Raw genomic sequence first — 14,102 nt, forward strand, 5'->3', positions numbered from 1 at the left:
CCAGCTGGCTGGACACTAGCCCAGATGGTTCAATCTATCGTTAAGGTATAAGCAGAAGTGGATGATAAAGATGACAGCATAAGGCAGGACCCTAGCCCTGGGGAACTAAAGACCTGAGTTCCAGACCTCTTAAAACAGGTGTGGCCATCACTCCTGGTGGAGTCATGAAAGTGCTGGGAATTGGGCAGGGGTGCTGCTCACCCACTCATGTCTATTTGTCCTACTATCAGTAGTCACAGACAACCATTGCACCACAAGGGGGCGATCTCTCACCAGCAGCAGGTTCAAGAGCTGCCAATATCCCATCTGGGATGATGTGCAGACACCTAAATAAACAAATTAATGCAACTATCCACAACAAATAAGATTTGGAACGTTTATTTAATTGCTTTTTAAGAGATTATTGCTGCAATTAGGAAGAGAACATTGCGGGAAGGAGGAGGTTAAAGACAGAAAAGATTTAAAGGAGCAAGTACCATTTTCAAAGTATAAAACTGGTAATTAAGTGACACGGCAGTATAGTCACATGACTATTGACTTCTAATACAGAAACAAGACAGTACAGTTTTTGCAGAAGCCAGTGGACATCTGCTAACAACATGATATCGTTAAGACATTGTGCCCACCTCTGCCAGACGGGGTGCTACTACAAGCAGATACACACAGAATGGAAAGCCCACAAATGTTAACTCAAACTAAGGCTCGTAAACATAAAGTGGCTACAGTAGGTCCCTTTGAAAAACAGTCCCACAACCCTCACCCCAGCCCAACCCCTGCAGCAATGTTATCACAGCACAGGGGACGGTCCTGGGGGGACAGTGGAAGCAGAGAACACTCTGTAGGGTGCATGCTTCTCCATTTTAGCAGCCGACAAACCACAGTGGTGCCTGCTGGGTAGGGCTGGGTCCCTGGACTTCCTCCAACATAATGAATGCACTGGAGACACAAAAGACAATTCACCCACAGCTCCGACCACTCCTCCTCTCTCAGGAGATGCCCACCAGTTCAGCAACTGGAGGGAACATAACTTCCATGTCTGAAGGACCTAAGCCTCTCCCTGTCACACACACAGCAACCACTCTTGGAACCCACAATGGACAGGATGAAACACACACACACACACACACACACACACACACACACACACCCCCTGCAGCGACATGGCCAGTCACAGTTTTGTGTAGAAAGTACAGTGCAGAAGAACATTTCAGACAAAAGTGGTGAGGAGCTTGGGGGAATGGTCATGTTGGCTCCCTGGCAGCATACCCAGTGAGAGGGGCGAGAGGATACCAGCCTGAAGTGGCTGAATCTTCAGGAGTCCCTGAGAAGGGGAACGGACAGAGGAGTTTCTCCCAACCCAAACAAAACCTCAAAGACTGATCCCCACCCCCGGGCCTGGGTCAGGAACAGCCACCACTGCCCCGCTGAGGAAAATGCACACACAGTATGTGTCATTAGGGTAGGGCAGTGGCTCAGGCGAGATCCAGGCGGCCCCATGCAGGGCAGAAAAGGTAGAAAGTGGGCACAGAGTTTGGCCCTGGCCCTGCACCATCCTGAGCAACTAGTCTTAAGAAGAAACCCCAGGCCCTAGGCTACAACCGACACCATCCTGTTTCCCTATTCCAAAATGTTGTCTCATCCTAGCCAGGGCTGAGAAGTGTCCAGTACCTGAGGCTGAACTGCCATAGTACCTTTGGGAGCTGAATAGAGAGAAAGGAGGCTGGAAGAACACACTACTGGAGCAAAAAATTTTTCCTGCCTTGGGGACTCGCTCATGCCCTCCTTGTACCAACTAGGGTTAATCAAGGCAACTTGTGAAGGTGCTATGAGCAAACATATTCTCATACATGATGGCTTAAAGCAGTGGGGGGAGGGGAGGACTACAATGAACTTCAGTGACGTATTTGAATTTGGGTGCTCATCCTACCCTGATACTCAGAGAGGCAGCAATAGGCCAGGAAGTCCTAGATTCTCTGGGAATTAGTCCCTTCCTAGTTCAAGAACAAACCAGTGGGGGCACAATTGCAAATATGAATCTGCAAAGATGGTGGAAACCAAATATCAAAGGGGACTACACACTAGAAGAGGCCCATGTACCACCCTACACGCCGCCTTGGTAGACTGACCACTCCAATCCTGCATATTAACAATGGCCTGGTCAACCATGTCTTGGGAAAATAAAACAAGTTGCAGTAAAAGTAACTCTAGAAGAGACAACTAACCCACTCAAAGGGCAGGGCTGAAAGAGCCTCCTGCTTAGAGTTACCAAACACCCACCCGGGAAAACTTCTGTTACATGAATGCTTCCTATTTGACTAAACCAATCTGCCTGAGACGACAAAGGAAACCTATTTCTATCTCAAACTGCACCCCAGCTTCCCTAAGGAATCAGGACAGGTCAGAGCTGCCACACCATGATTAAGTGAAGATAAAAGCTAGAAAGATTAGAGAAGGAAATGGTTAAAACAATTCCTAGTGTAATATTTAGAACAAGGGCAAAATAATTACGTAATGGAATCCTTCGGGGTCTTCATATTAAAAACCACAAAAGGATGATGAAAGGAGGAACTCGAATCCTGAGGATCAAGCTGTCTCGTGGTCTGTCTCGTTGTGCTCTATGGAGCAAGACCAGATGTTGAAACTCCGTGTGGCCTGTTCCACACCCCGAGAACCTTCCGAAGGCCAGAAGCCCTCGGGCTCAGCGGGGCTTTGGAGAGCCATTCATCTGGCTGCCCTGAGGTACAGTGTCTGTGCTGAAAAGGCTGTCCAGGAAGATCGAGGACAATTCCGTTACCTGGTTCCTGTCGACAGCGGTCTGGGCCATGCCATAGACCGCACCCTGCAAATCCAGTCACAGAACTGCTGTTAATGATGAGGGACCCAGGAACGACTGTGCTCCTCCTCCCCCATCCTTGCCTTGCATGTGCCCTCCTCTCCCCAACTCCATCCCAACCCCAGGCTCCATTCTATCAGAAAGATAGCTGGCTCGGTAAATTTTCCCAGGTACTTGCCAGTCGTCTGCCTTTCTGCCCAAAGGAACTATCCTGTGGGATTTTATGTAGAAAATTCAAGAGAAAATTGGTTTATTGACTCTCCTGTGTCAAATTTTTCTTTGCAAATGAACACTACCACCACCTGCCTTTGCATACAGCACTTACAAATTTGCAGGTTTCCTTATACACAGTAGGTCTCATTCAAAATTAAAAAACCCTGGGAATGGACAAGGCAGAAATCATCGGCTACCGTGAAATAAGGAAACAGGTTTGTGGATAAGAGGCAGAGGCAGGAACAGACTCGAGGTCACCTGGTTCTTCGAACCTCCTCCCCTGAACACCTAAACTTCAACAGAGAAGGTAAAACCCCATGTGCTCCTACCATTCCTGTGGTCTTTGCTTTAGGATTCTTCATGATTTGAGTGACAGATTCTCGGATGTCCTTTAGAAACTGTATGGCTACTCGCTTCCGGGTGTGTACTAACGTGACGCAGAAATGAATACTATGAGAGAAGAAAGAGAAGAGAGATGAACCTTAAAAAAAAAACAACGTTTGAAGTTCTAAAATAAAGCAGCCCCAAATACAGGAATTTATTGGTTGCTCCTTCACGTTATTTGTGACAAGTGTAGTCATCCACACTGTCCCCAGGGCTGGGAATCAGGGCTCCCAAGTCCATGGCTTGTCAAGCACGGGCTGGCAGGAGGGCTTCTCGGCCTCATCGAGAACCTTCCTGACAGATGGATACAGCGGTTGCGCTGTCCCACCCCTGCCCTCAAAAACTGTCCTCCACTAGTCCTTCAGCCATGTGGCCTTTATCTGTATCTTAGATGATCAACCCTCCTGGGGACAGGGCCATAGGCTGGGTCTTAAAGGATGTCAGGGTAAAGAAGCAGCTCTAAGCCCCCTGGAGGGCGTCTATGGTACAGAGGGATTGTAAAGAGGAAAAAGCAGAGTCCAAATGGCGCTGGCAATGGTGCGAACGTGAAAGGATCAGGAGTACGAGGAGGACACTGAAGAGCCCTATTCTGCTGGGTGGAGTGTTGAGGTAAAGGCAGCATGGAAGGTTAGGTTAGAACAGCGTGCTGAAGAAGCAGGAGCAGGCCTGAATGACTAGAAGCTCTCTGGGAGGTTGTGAGCTAAGTATTACTCAGGTACAAGTCGGTTTATAAGAGCAATATGAAGACCATGTACAAGACGATCTGAGAGTACAGAAAGAGAGTGGGGGTTGGAGTCATATGACAGACCCCTGATCTCAAGAGGCTGCCACCTAACTGCCCGAGTTTAAAGATAATGGTCTTGTTCTGATACTGAATTACTCCAGGTGTCAGGACAGAAATCCTAGATACTACCGTTGCCACTAGTGCGGGGCCCTAGCCGCCCATCTCTATTTCAGATCACCTTGCTACCCAAGTTCTTCAAAAGCCACAGAGCAAAGGAAGGGAAAGGGGCTTCTTCAAGTTTACCTGGACGGGAACTGCAGATGGTTCAAGTTCCACCCCTTAGCAGTCATCAGATTAGACAGTCGGTAGATGTCAAAATCATGGGAGCCCAGAGCAATGACTGACAACTGAGGATCCCCAAAAACAAAGATGCCTTTGATGTTTTCCAGTCTTAAAGCAAACAAGAAAAGGAACAAAAAGAAAATTCAGCCACATATGGTCCTCTGGTCATCATCTCTTTAATCACCCAACGTTTCCCTTACAACCTAACCTTTTGGGCTTTAGTTTTCTCATCTTGTAAAATAAGGTATCTAGACTGAGATCAGCAATTCCTAAGCATTACAAATAGTCAAAGGCCCAAACCATATCTAGACCCAATGAATCAGAATCATTGGCTCCTAACCTGTCTGCCCAACTCTCAAATTATGACATCACCCCCAGGGACATCTGAGGAATAAGAGACACTTTTTAAAAATACTGAAAAAATAATCCCTTCATCCCTCAATTTTAAAAAGTCACATATGTAGTCCCTAAAGCAAGAACTAGTACAGTTCTCAACAGACGGGGATATCAGAATCATATGTGGGCCTTTTTCAAATGAGACCTCTCCACTGGCCACTTTTATTCACCCTCAAGATTCTGAAAAAACCTCCCCAACCCTGGTGACACAGAGACAGGCACTATGGGAACAGATATGCTCAACAGAGCACACAGCTTAGTTCTAGCCTTAGCTTAACCCAAGATTTCACCGCCGCCCCCTTCCCCATTCCTTCTCCAGTTCTTTTCTTATCCCAGTGATTCTCCAAGTGTGATTCCTAGACCAGCAGCATCAGCATCCACTGGGAACTTCCTAGAAATGCAAATGCTCAGGCCATTCCAGATCTAATGAGTTAGAATTCTAGGAGCAGGGCCCAGGAGTCTGCATTTTAATAAGCCCTCCAGTTGATTAGGATGCATCCTCACATTTCAGAACTACTGTCTTGTCTCAGTCATTAAACTGTCCCTCAGTACTTGGTAAGAACTGCCCGTGGTTAAGACATCCATCTTTGGAAACAAGATGGCCTACATGAAGCCCTGATCTGACATTCCAAGTCACAGCAGAGCAAGGGAGCGTTATCCTCCAGGCCAGCACCACACTCCTAAGCTGCCGTCCTAAGCCCTTGGTCTCTCAGGAGACAACGAATGGGCTGGGGCTACAGGTGTTTGGCCGGGCAGATGCCTTGAGCACACTAGCAGACAAAGCAAGAGACAAGGCAGAATCCCAATCTTCCACATACTCTGACTTGAGGAAGCGAGAAGTTTTGATGATCTGTTTGGTAGCTTCAACATAGCCGCTCTCACCAAAGTACATCAAGGCAGCCCAGCAGGCTGCACTAATGCCACCAGGCCGTGAGCCCGCGATGGTTGGGGAAGCGTAGATGCCACCCTGCCAGTCTGGATCAACGAAGAACTGATAGCTTCTGTACTTCTTGTCACTGTATAACACCACGGAAGAGCCTTTGGGGGCGTAGCCATACTGAGGGGGAGAAGCAGACAGGTGATTGTACAGTTCTATTCGGCAGATCTGCCCTGGCACGCTGATCATGGAAAATTTTCCCTCACATTCTCTATGATGCTTCTCACTCACGTTAAAAATTCAAACGTACAATGTTAACGGGTAGAGAAAACTGAAGGGATGGAGTTGAAACTCTATTTTAGGGATGAGGAATCCGAGGCCCAGGAGGAGCAGTGCCTTGTCCTACTAATCAGTTTACTTCCCCTTTCCCGCCCAGCACGTGGTTTTCCTTATTTAAAACATTATTCCAGGGCAGTATGTCAGGATGAAAGCAAATATAAAGTGCCACTGGAAGCCAGGAACTCAAGTCAATTACAATCACGACCTGACTCCCTTCTCATCCTTGTTTACTTATTAGTACACTTCCTTTCTACTAAGAGCTTCATGGTGTTCAGAATCAAGAAGCTACTTCATCCAGTTTTATAATAAACTGATCTAGATTTTGTCTCAGCCCATGAGGTGGGGGCAGGAATAGACATTTCAAACATAACAAGCCAAACATTCCTGAGCACATTAAGTTCTTCCCTTTTTCCAAAGGACTCTTCCATCAGGTGTAGGAACCCAGCAGCATGGGAGCTGCAGCATTTACATACCTCCCTCAGGAAGCCCAATTCAACCTCCCTCCATCCTCCCCTCAGATTGTCTCAAGGTTGTCTCAAGGCTCAGGGAACTCTTTTTTTTTAATATATTTTTATTGATTTCAGAGAGGAAGTGAGAGGAAGAGATAGAAACATCAATGGTGAGAGGGAATCATTGATTAGCTGCCTCCGGTACATTGGACGAGCCTGCAACCCAGGCATGTGCCCTTGATCAGAATCGAACCTGGGACCCTTCAGTTCACAAGCTGACATTCTATCTACTGAGCCAAACCAGCTAGGGTGGGAACTAATTCTTAAAAGGGCCACTACACTAACATGTCCCAGTTATAGAAATTCTCTCAGCCATAAGACACAAAGATAATGGGTTCCTTTCCACTATTGCTTGTCACCTCTGACTAACATTTGGTTCCTTCCGTAGCTCACCTTATGGGTATCCGCTGAAATGCTGGTCACACCTTTCACCCGGAAATCAAATGGTTGCTCCAGTGGGTATCCTGCTTTCTCCATAAAGACGATGAGAAAGCCCCCCAGACAAGCATCTACATGAAGAGGTATTTTGTATTTGACAGCCAGCTAGTTCCAAAAAAACAAAGACCATAAGAGAATTTCATTTACAGCCCTGTAACAAAAACTTTGCAAGACATGGGTGAAAAAGTAGGCTGTAATCATAAGGACATTACGTACTACTAGTGGCCTGGTGCACAAAATTCATGCACTCAGGGGTCCCTCAACCTGTGCCCTCTTGCAGTCTGGGAGCCCTTGGAGGATATCTGACTGACGGCTTAGGCCTGCTCCCTGTGGAGAGGACCTAAGCCGTCAGTTGTACATCCTTAGCACTGCCTCACCACTCACCAGCTGAGAGCCTGGCTTCTGGCTGAGGGGCACCCCCCCTGTAGTGCACTGACCACCAGGGGGCAGCTCCTGCGTTGAGCATCTGCCTGGTGGTCAGTGCACATCATAGCGACCAGTTGTTCTGCTGTATGCTCGATTTGCATATTAGCCTTTTATTATATAGGATATCTTCCATGTTTTAAAAAGCCAGCTACTTTTTGACATTCCCAATAAAAAAAGTTCATCTTTCAAAATAATTCATCTGAAATGTGGTGTTTATTTTATATTTAAATATGCAGGGCCTCAAATTCACTGCAAAATCATGCAGAAAATGAGCAGCACTCTGATTCCGGCTGTCTCTGGAGTGGGTCAAAGGTCCTTCTTGCTAACTGCCCAGCAGGGAAGGAGGGAGGGTGTGTTATGGAGCAGCAGATTGAATACCACTCTCTGGTAGGCATGCTCCTAAATGCAGATCATTTCCTGATCTGAATTGAAATGTTAGTCCTACTTCCAAATATCCCATTTAAACAAAGGCTTCTTCCTTCTATTCTCTTCCCCCACAGCAGAAGCCAGTAACCTTCAGAGGCTCCAAACAGAGCTGCAGAGTTTACCACAGAGCTGATGAGAGCTATTCACCACCCATGTGCTAAAATCTAAACTCAAAATCACTTCTATTTGCCAAATACTGTACCATGAGATTCTATTTTAAAATCTGTTTCACTGCCTAATGGTCCCTTTTTCTCACATACCTTGGCCACTTTAGGAACAGGGTCTATCACACCGTGAGGGAACTGTGGGGTAGAACAGACAAGCATGGCAGTGTTCCTGGAGATGGCTCTTCTCATTGCCTAGGAGTAAAACGTGAGAAGGAAAATGAGCATCCACATCTCAGTTACTCTCCTATTCCCCTAACAAGATTAATCTAGTCTACGCACTTCAGTTCCACTACTGCCCCCTCCTTCACTTCTCCAACCTGGGCGAAGCCCGCCGCCCACCATGGTAGCAGAATACAAACAAGGCCTGATGGGTCCATTGGGGGAAAAGAGAGCACAATACAAAAACAGCAAAATCACTGAGGGGAAAGAATTCTGGGCTAAGAGGTAAAAGAGCAGCCAACTAGCAGTGAAACCTGGTGTAAACTACTTCACTCCACCGAGTCTGTTTCCTCATCTATGAACTGCAATAATACTAACAGCTTCTACGACCTCCCTGGGCTGTCCTAGGCTCCAATGCAATTCCAATAGCACTCTGAATACTGGAAAGTTCTATACAAATGCAAGGCATAAAATTAATCATGAAAGGAATATTATTCAGCCTTAAAAAGAAAGAAATCCTGCTATTTGTGACCACATGGATGAACCTAGAGGACACTACACTAACTTAAATAAGCCAGGGACAGAAAGACAAATATTGCATGATCTCACTTAGATCTAAAAACCTGAACGTGTAGAAGCAGAGAGTAGAAAGGGGTTGGAGTGGAGGAATGGGGAGATGCTGGTCAAGGGGTACCAAGCTTCAATTACACAAATACATTCTGAAGATAAAATGTATTGTCATGTGACTACTAAACAAGTTTTATTAATACTGCATTGTATATTTGAAATTTAATTAGAGATCTACAGGGCAGTCTCAACTATTTCAACCATGAAAAAAAAAGAAAAGAAAAATGTTAACTATGTGAGGTAATGAAAATGTTAAAAGCTTGATTGTGTTGACTACTTCACAATGTATACTTACATCAAAACATTAAGTTGTACTCCTTAAACATATACAATTTTTAGTTTGTCAATTAATTGTACACTAATGCCTCAATAAAGATGAGGGGGATAATGCTAATGCTAATAAATTGGAATAGTTTACTTATGGAAAAAAATCATTACTTTATATTGGCAATGGTGCTCATTCAGGCCAATCAAAACCACAGTGACACCTGGCTGGTTCTGTACGTCCTGTATACCAAAAGGTTCAATCCCCAGTCAGGGCATATCTCTTCTCTCTCCTCTCTCTCTTTTCCCTCCTCTCTCTCTCTCTCTCTCTCTCTCTCTCTCTCTCCAATAAAAACATATCCTCCAGTGAGGATTTTTTTTTTTAATTATAAAAAAAACATACAAACCACAGTGCGAGTCTTAGAGCAAGTTAGGACATGCTTATTTCACAAACAGAAAAGAGGAAGAGGCAGTGCTGAAGCAAACCCTGGTCTTTAAAGTTAGGAACAAATGGCTGAATCTGTGGAAAGACTGAAGCTGTGATCAATCAGCACAGCCAGTGGAAGATTTTGCAACTCGGGCCACTACAATCAAAGACATTCTGAGCCTATCTGCATGTGACACTGGAAAAAAACAGTCAATTGGGTACACTTCCTGCTTCTCACAGCCCAAGGCAGACAATGGCCCTTCAGAGGAACTCACCCGAACATCCACCTCCATCATTTTGTTTAGTGGAACCCGTACAATCCTCATCCCAAAATAATGGGCTGCCTTGTCAAATGCAGCATGGGCACTCTGGGGGGCCACACTAAAAGACAGGGAAGAAGAGAATAATGAAATTCAGATCAAAATGAGGTTCAAAAGAGCACAGTTAGCAGCTAATCTAAATTATCAAGAGTAAACTTCTGATTACTTTTCCTCAAAAATTTTAAAGTGTTTATATTTACTTTTAAGCACAAAAAGATATTCTAAGGAACCTTCTCCCTACTATGTAGGAAATCATTTTGGCAACAGGAAGAACTTGGAAGTAATCCCACATCGAAGGATCCAAAATATAAATTAGGGCTGACAGGTAAAAGAACAGGAAATTTGGATCAAATTAACATGAAGTAGTTGCCTATCCAAAGACAGGCACATCAGAGCAGAGCAAGCTTCCTGACACGGTACATGTTCAGGCAGAAAACGCAAGATTGCTTGGCAGGGCTGTTAAAGCAGCAGCCAAGCATCAGATCAAAGGTCCCCTCCGCCTTTGAAAGACCACGATCCTATAAGAAGCTATAATCCCCATTTGCACTGCACACTTGGAAGTAGCATTTCAAATAGTATTAAAAAAGGAAACTGAGTCATAGTTAAGTATTTGCTTTCAGACTTCCCTCAATGGTTCCACTTTTACAATTAACCTGTTCCCTTTAATGGAGAAAAATCTCTCCTACTAAGTACCAAGCACCAAAGATTTATGCTTGAAGAAAGATGGTAGCCTGATTTATTCTGTTAGGCTTAAGTAGGAATCGCAGCATGAAATCATGCACAACCAAGGCCTTAGTCACTGACACTTGTGGGAAAAACATTAACCCAAATAATGTATAAACACACTGTACAAGGAGAGGGTCTACAGAAAAAAATAATGCAACCAAATATCAAAACTATGGGGTGGGCCCGAGCCAGTCTGGCTCAGTGGATAGAGTGTCAGCCTGCGGACTGAAGGGCCCCAGGTTTGATTCTGGTCAAGGGCACGTGCTGGGTTGCAGGCTCGATCCACGGTAGGGGGTGTGCAGGAAGCAGCTAATCAATGATTCTCTCTCATCGTTGATGTTTATGTTTCTATCTCTCTCTCCCTCTCCCTCCCTGTCTGAAATCAATACAAATATATTGCAAAACAAAACAAAACCAAAAACTATGGGGTGGCAATAAGGGTAAACCTCAAAAAGATTTAAAAATTTTCTATCCCATAAAACTACCCTTAGCTTGAAATTTTTTCTTTAAGTATATTTTTATTAATTTCAGAGAGGAAGGGAGAGGGAGAGAGAGATAGAAACATCAATGATGAGAGAAAATCATTGATCGGCTGTCTCCTGCACGACCCCTACTGGGGATTGAGCCCGCAACCCAGGCATGTGTCCTGACCAAGAATCGAACAGATGACCTCCTGGTTCCTGGGTCGATGCTCAACCATTGAGCTACACCGGCCAAGCTAGCTTGAAATTTTCTTAGGGGAACCCCAAAGCAGCCTGTAATATAACTTTCAGTGAACTAAGATAAACAGAGAGTGTTCCTTAGGCTCCAAATAATTTATAATAAATATCACAGAATTCAAAGATATAGTCTGGTCACTTTGTCACTTAGAAAAAGGATCTCATTTTTGCTTGAAGTATATATACCAGGGGTCCTCAAACTTTTTAAACAGGGGGCCAGTTCACTGTCCCTCAGACCGTTGGAGGGCCGGACTATAGTTTAAAAAAAAACTATGAACAAATTCCTATGCACACTGCACATATCTTATTTTGAAGTAAAAAAACAAAACAGCAAAAACACCTGCATGTGGCCCGCGGGCCGTAGTTTGAGGACGCCTGATATATACCATGTATAAAGGAGAGGTGGGGGTCAGGGTGGAGGGGATGATTTTGAAAATTAACTGGCTGATCCACTTAGGATTTTGGTGAATGTGAAGAGATAGGAGTTAAGGACACAGGATAGGAGGAAAGAGGACTAGAATTGCCAAAGGAAGAGAAGAAGCTGAAAACAGTCAGGGTGTTTCATACAGCAGCATTCCAGACAAATCTCAGCAGGGGGTAGGAAAATGACACTGCCACACATACATACATTTCTGGAGTTCTGATCCCGTTCTCTAAGGCCAGGTCCCGATAAGCTTTGCAGGCCATCAGTATGCTTTCTGTACCCCCAGAGGTCACCTGTGAAAAAGGAGAGATGTCATCTGTGGAGGGAAGCTAGGTATACTTATCAGCCTGCCCTGATTTTGATGGTGGCTGGTATAGGGCAGACACTGCTATGTCTTCCAGAAGGGAAACTTGGCTTTGTTTGCTAAGCCCACGTTGGGTTCAGGAGAAGAGTAAAAACACGAACTAAGATGAGCAGAAGCTCCATGCTGTCTGGACAACTTGCACATCTGCCCAGATCTGTGCACAATCCATTTCCTCATTAATTCCTCCAATTGCAGATAGGACAGGGCATTTTCCACCATTCAAAAGCATCAGGATTGACTTTGATTTAAATTTTCAATGACCACTGAGAACGTGAAATTGTGAGGTTACAGTTCTAGTAAACTATGCAATACATTAGAAGACCAAGAACAGATAATTAGGCACTCTAAAGTGAAGTTCTGGTTTTTTACAAGTTTGAAAGAAAAAGAAGCCTCTACTTAGAGTTTGTTATCTGAAATCAAAACAAAAATCCTAATGTTTCTCAATGAAGTAAAACTTTTTCCTGAAGCAAGATCTAGCAACTCTGATACAGGCAACAAAAAGACTCAGCAGTCACTTCATTCATCCTATAGACCCCAAGGGACTACAATCTTAAAGGGTGAGGACCAATCTGTTCAGGACAATATTCCTAGCACCAAGCCTCGTAGCAGACACCTAACAGACCCTCAATTAACATTTCTTAATGGCCGGTATGACTCTCAGTAAGCCGTGACTAACACAGGCATATCATATCCACCTGGCTATCTTTCAATAACATCTAAGAATTAATAACTTTAAAACAAGCCGAAAAAGAAAAGCCATAGCACTGAGCTAGGTGGATATTTTCTTAAATTTATCATTTCCAAAGACTCACATGATCTTATATAGCTTTTTCATTATACAGGTGAGAAAACTGAGCTGCTGAGAGACTAAAGTGATGTACCCAATGTCATCCATTAGCATCTGTTGATAAGAAGTAAAACTTCCTATGTTTTTGTATTTAGTGTAGCTAAATATGAGACAGAATGAGAGATGGTAATTACTGAAGCTTCCTAAAATAATATCCACATATAGGACAAAAGTAGCATTCGATACCAAATCCCAGTAGTCAGGAGTTATATGGGAGATTAGCTGAGAAAAGTTAAGTCATTTTTGATTCAGGAAGTCTTCATGAAACTTGTGACCATCATCCACAAAGTAATGCACTGAACGTGGGCATAGCACACTTGTGTGTAGGTCTCTGCACTTCAATGCTGGAGAAGACGAAAGTGCTTACACTGAGGTCAGCTCTGCACATCAGCAGCATGTCCTGTGCTCCAGCTAAAACCTCAGAATGTCACATGAGAAGTCAAACCAGCTGTGAAGCAAGTCGGAAAAGGACCAGCAAAGTCAGTCTCCAGGGAGTCCATCTCTTACTAAGGTCGAGTAATGACATACGCAAAAATACTTCCAAACCCTAGTTACTCACTTCACATGTCCTATATTTAGTTCAACCGTTAAGCAAATCAACATCGATATTTGTTAAGGAAATACCAGTGTATTTTTTTACTATTAAAGCTGGGATACCTCAATTCTATTTCTAATTCTTATTTCTGATCCCAAAATTCTGTTTAAAGATTATCCCATTTCCCTCCTCCCCCTGCACCCAAAGGGAAATGAAAATTTAGCTGTAAAGTAAGAAGGCAGAGGCTTCAATAACTACTTGTTATGTTAGTCAGCTTCTTTTAACATTTATAGTAACTCTCACTCGAACATATGAAATGTGTGTCAAAAACAAGAGTAGGACATGACCTGTTTGGAAATTTTTCTTTTAGGTGATGTTTGGTCCTACTGACACTTGCAAAAGCCAGGACCAGTTTCCTTGGCAACCCAATTTCTTTTGGTATATAGTCCCCTCTCATCCATTTTGAGGCAAATGAAGTTAATAATAGGAAAAAAGGTGAAGGCTAAAAAACAAAGAACAAGAAGTGTAATACCTTAAATGGGAATAGTCTAAAGACAGCCAACCCTTAAGGCTTTGTCTTCATGTTCCCCACCTTTGAACTTTCTTCACCGAAAGC

General features: G+C 44.1%; 1 protein-coding gene across 5 annotated transcripts in view; it reads right to left on the minus strand.

Annotated features, from left to right (window-relative positions):
* Positions 1–362: 362 nt before the first annotated feature.
* SGPL1 (sphingosine-1-phosphate lyase 1) overlaps positions 363–14,102 on the minus strand; it is a 60,083-nt gene continuing 46,343 nt past the window's right edge. For all 5 annotated transcript variants that reach the window (XM_079794237.1, XM_079794239.1, XM_079794238.1 and 2 more), the window contains 8 exons: positions 11,945–12,033; positions 9,827–9,932; positions 8,168–8,266; positions 7,011–7,160; positions 5,711–5,949; positions 4,458–4,604; positions 3,376–3,496; positions 363–2,839 (listed from right to left, as the gene is read on the minus strand). In XM_079794237.1, the coding sequence (XP_079650363.1) occupies positions 2,699–2,839; positions 3,376–3,496; positions 4,458–4,604; positions 5,711–5,949; positions 7,011–7,160; positions 8,168–8,266; positions 9,827–9,932; positions 11,945–12,033 (1,092 nt within the window). In that variant the 3' untranslated portion in view covers positions 363–2,698. The remainder of the gene's footprint in view (positions 2,840–3,375; positions 3,497–4,457; positions 4,605–5,710; positions 5,950–7,010; positions 7,161–8,167; positions 8,267–9,826; positions 9,933–11,944; positions 12,034–14,102) is intronic.

Source organism: Cnephaeus nilssonii (assembly GCF_951640355.1).
Source record: "Cnephaeus nilssonii genome assembly, chromosome: 16".
Classification (NCBI taxonomy): Eukaryota; Metazoa; Chordata; class Mammalia; order Chiroptera; family Vespertilionidae; genus Cnephaeus; species Cnephaeus nilssonii.